We start from the raw sequence: 1,723 nt of genomic DNA on the forward strand, positions 1-1,723 counted from the left end.
CACCCTGACACCCTCATACCCCAAACCAGGGGCAGTTCTGCATCCTCACACCCCTAGACCACAAACCAGGGGCAGTTCTACACCCTGACACCCTCGTACCCCCAACCAGGGGCAGTTCTGCACCCTGACACCCTCGTGCCCCAACACCCCCAAACCAGGGGCAGCTCCGTGCTGCAGAGCTTTACCTGCCCACAGGAGCGTGACGCGCACAGCTCTGCAGCCCCCTCTGCCCCCAGCACCCCCCGGCTCAGCCCCCCCACCCCAGCGCAGCCCCCTCCACCTACCCTTCTTCCGAACGACCTCTTCTGACTCAGGCTTGCGGCTGACGGAGACGACCTTCATCACCAGGTGGTTCCCCCCCTGGCGGATCAGCGACACCACCTGCTTGTGCCCCACCTTCACCACGTTGACTCCGTTCACCTGGGCACAAAGAGAAACGCAGCCGTGGGCAGCGGCACCGGGGCGGATGGGTCGGCATCTCTGCTCCTCCCCGCGTGGCTGCATGCACACAACCCAGCCAGGGGCTGCACGGCACCCCGAGCTCCTCTGTGAGCATCCGGAGCGGGGATGGAACAGCTGGGCTGGGTTGCAGATGGAGGAGCTGCGTTCGTCTCCAGCCCCGGGGTGAAATAAGAGGGGCAGGCTGGAACATTTTGGCACCGAGTTTCGCAGCGGGCTGCGCGTCCCAGGGCTGACAGCACTCTTGAAGTGAGATAATTTAGGGATGGCAAATAAGGGAGGAGTGATTGACTACGAAGAACAAAAGCATTTCTGTGTTGGCACTTGCGCTATTATTCGGGCTCCCAGGAGTGAAAGGTGTTGGCAGCGTTTGGGATGCGTTTGGGGACAAGACCAGAAGTTGGTCTTGAAACCTGGTCTTCAAGACCAGAAGTTGGTCTTGAAACCACTTGGATATAAAGAGGCCTCGGGTCTCTGCTCAGCACCAGGAGATGAAGAATTTAAGCCCCACCGCTGCACGTTTGCTCCAGCTGTTCAGTAACTGCCACTGCTTGAAAGAAAAAGCAACAGGAAAAAAACCTACAGCGACAGTTCCCCCACCTGCTCCTGTATTGAACAGCCGTGAGATCAGTGCTCACGTGCTGCTCTTTGTGCTGCCCTCGCTGCACAGCACCCCTCAGCACCAGCACTGCCTCTGCACCCGGCGCTGGAAGCACCATGGGGCAAAAGATGGGGCTGCGCCCCGTGCTGCAGGTTTGGGCACCTCAGGAACGTTCCTTTTTTGTCTCTTCTGACTCTTAAGGAGCTTCCATTAATGCTGTCAGAGCAGCCTGCACTGCTGTTGTTCACGTAATTAGAGGTATGTGGGTTATTGTGGCACACAGTCATCTGCGCTGGGCTGTCCCAGCAGTTCCCAGCCTGCCTGGAACTGGGGAGCCCCACGTTGGGCTCAGTGCTGCAGCTGAGCCCCCCCTGCCCTGCTGGCCACGCTCTGTGCAACACACCCTGGGAATCCAATGGCCTTCTGGGCCACCAAGGCACACAGCTGGTTCGTGGCCGACACCTGGTCCATCTTTGGTCAACCACTGGTCAACTAGTTGTCAACCATTGGTCAACTATTGGTCAACCATTGGTCAATTGTTGGTCAATCGTTGGTCAAACGTTGGTCAACCATTGGTCAACTGTTGGTCAACCACTGGTCAACTGCTGGTCAACCGTTGGTCAATTGTTGGTCAACCATTGCTCTACCATTGGTCAACCATTG

General features: G+C 57.9%; 1 protein-coding gene across 1 annotated transcript in view; it reads right to left on the reverse strand.

Annotated features, from left to right (window-relative positions):
* Positions 1-284: 284 nt before the first annotated feature.
* The window catches only part of LOC122158598 (SH3 and multiple ankyrin repeat domains protein 3-like), a gene marked incomplete at both ends in the record, with an annotated part of 17,189 nt that continues 15,750 nt past the window's right edge, over positions 285-1,723 (reverse strand). Inside the window, one exon of the mRNA XM_042815351.1 lies at positions 285-420. Coding sequence (XP_042671285.1) covers positions 285-420 — 136 coding nt within the window. The remainder of the gene's footprint in view (positions 421-1,723) is intronic.

Source organism: Centrocercus urophasianus, unplaced genomic scaffold (genome assembly GCF_019232065.1).
Source record: "Centrocercus urophasianus isolate 14NV4802_14NV808 unplaced genomic scaffold, USGS_Curo_1.0 seq_1496, whole genome shotgun sequence".
NCBI lineage: Eukaryota > Metazoa > Chordata > Aves > Galliformes > Phasianidae > Centrocercus > Centrocercus urophasianus.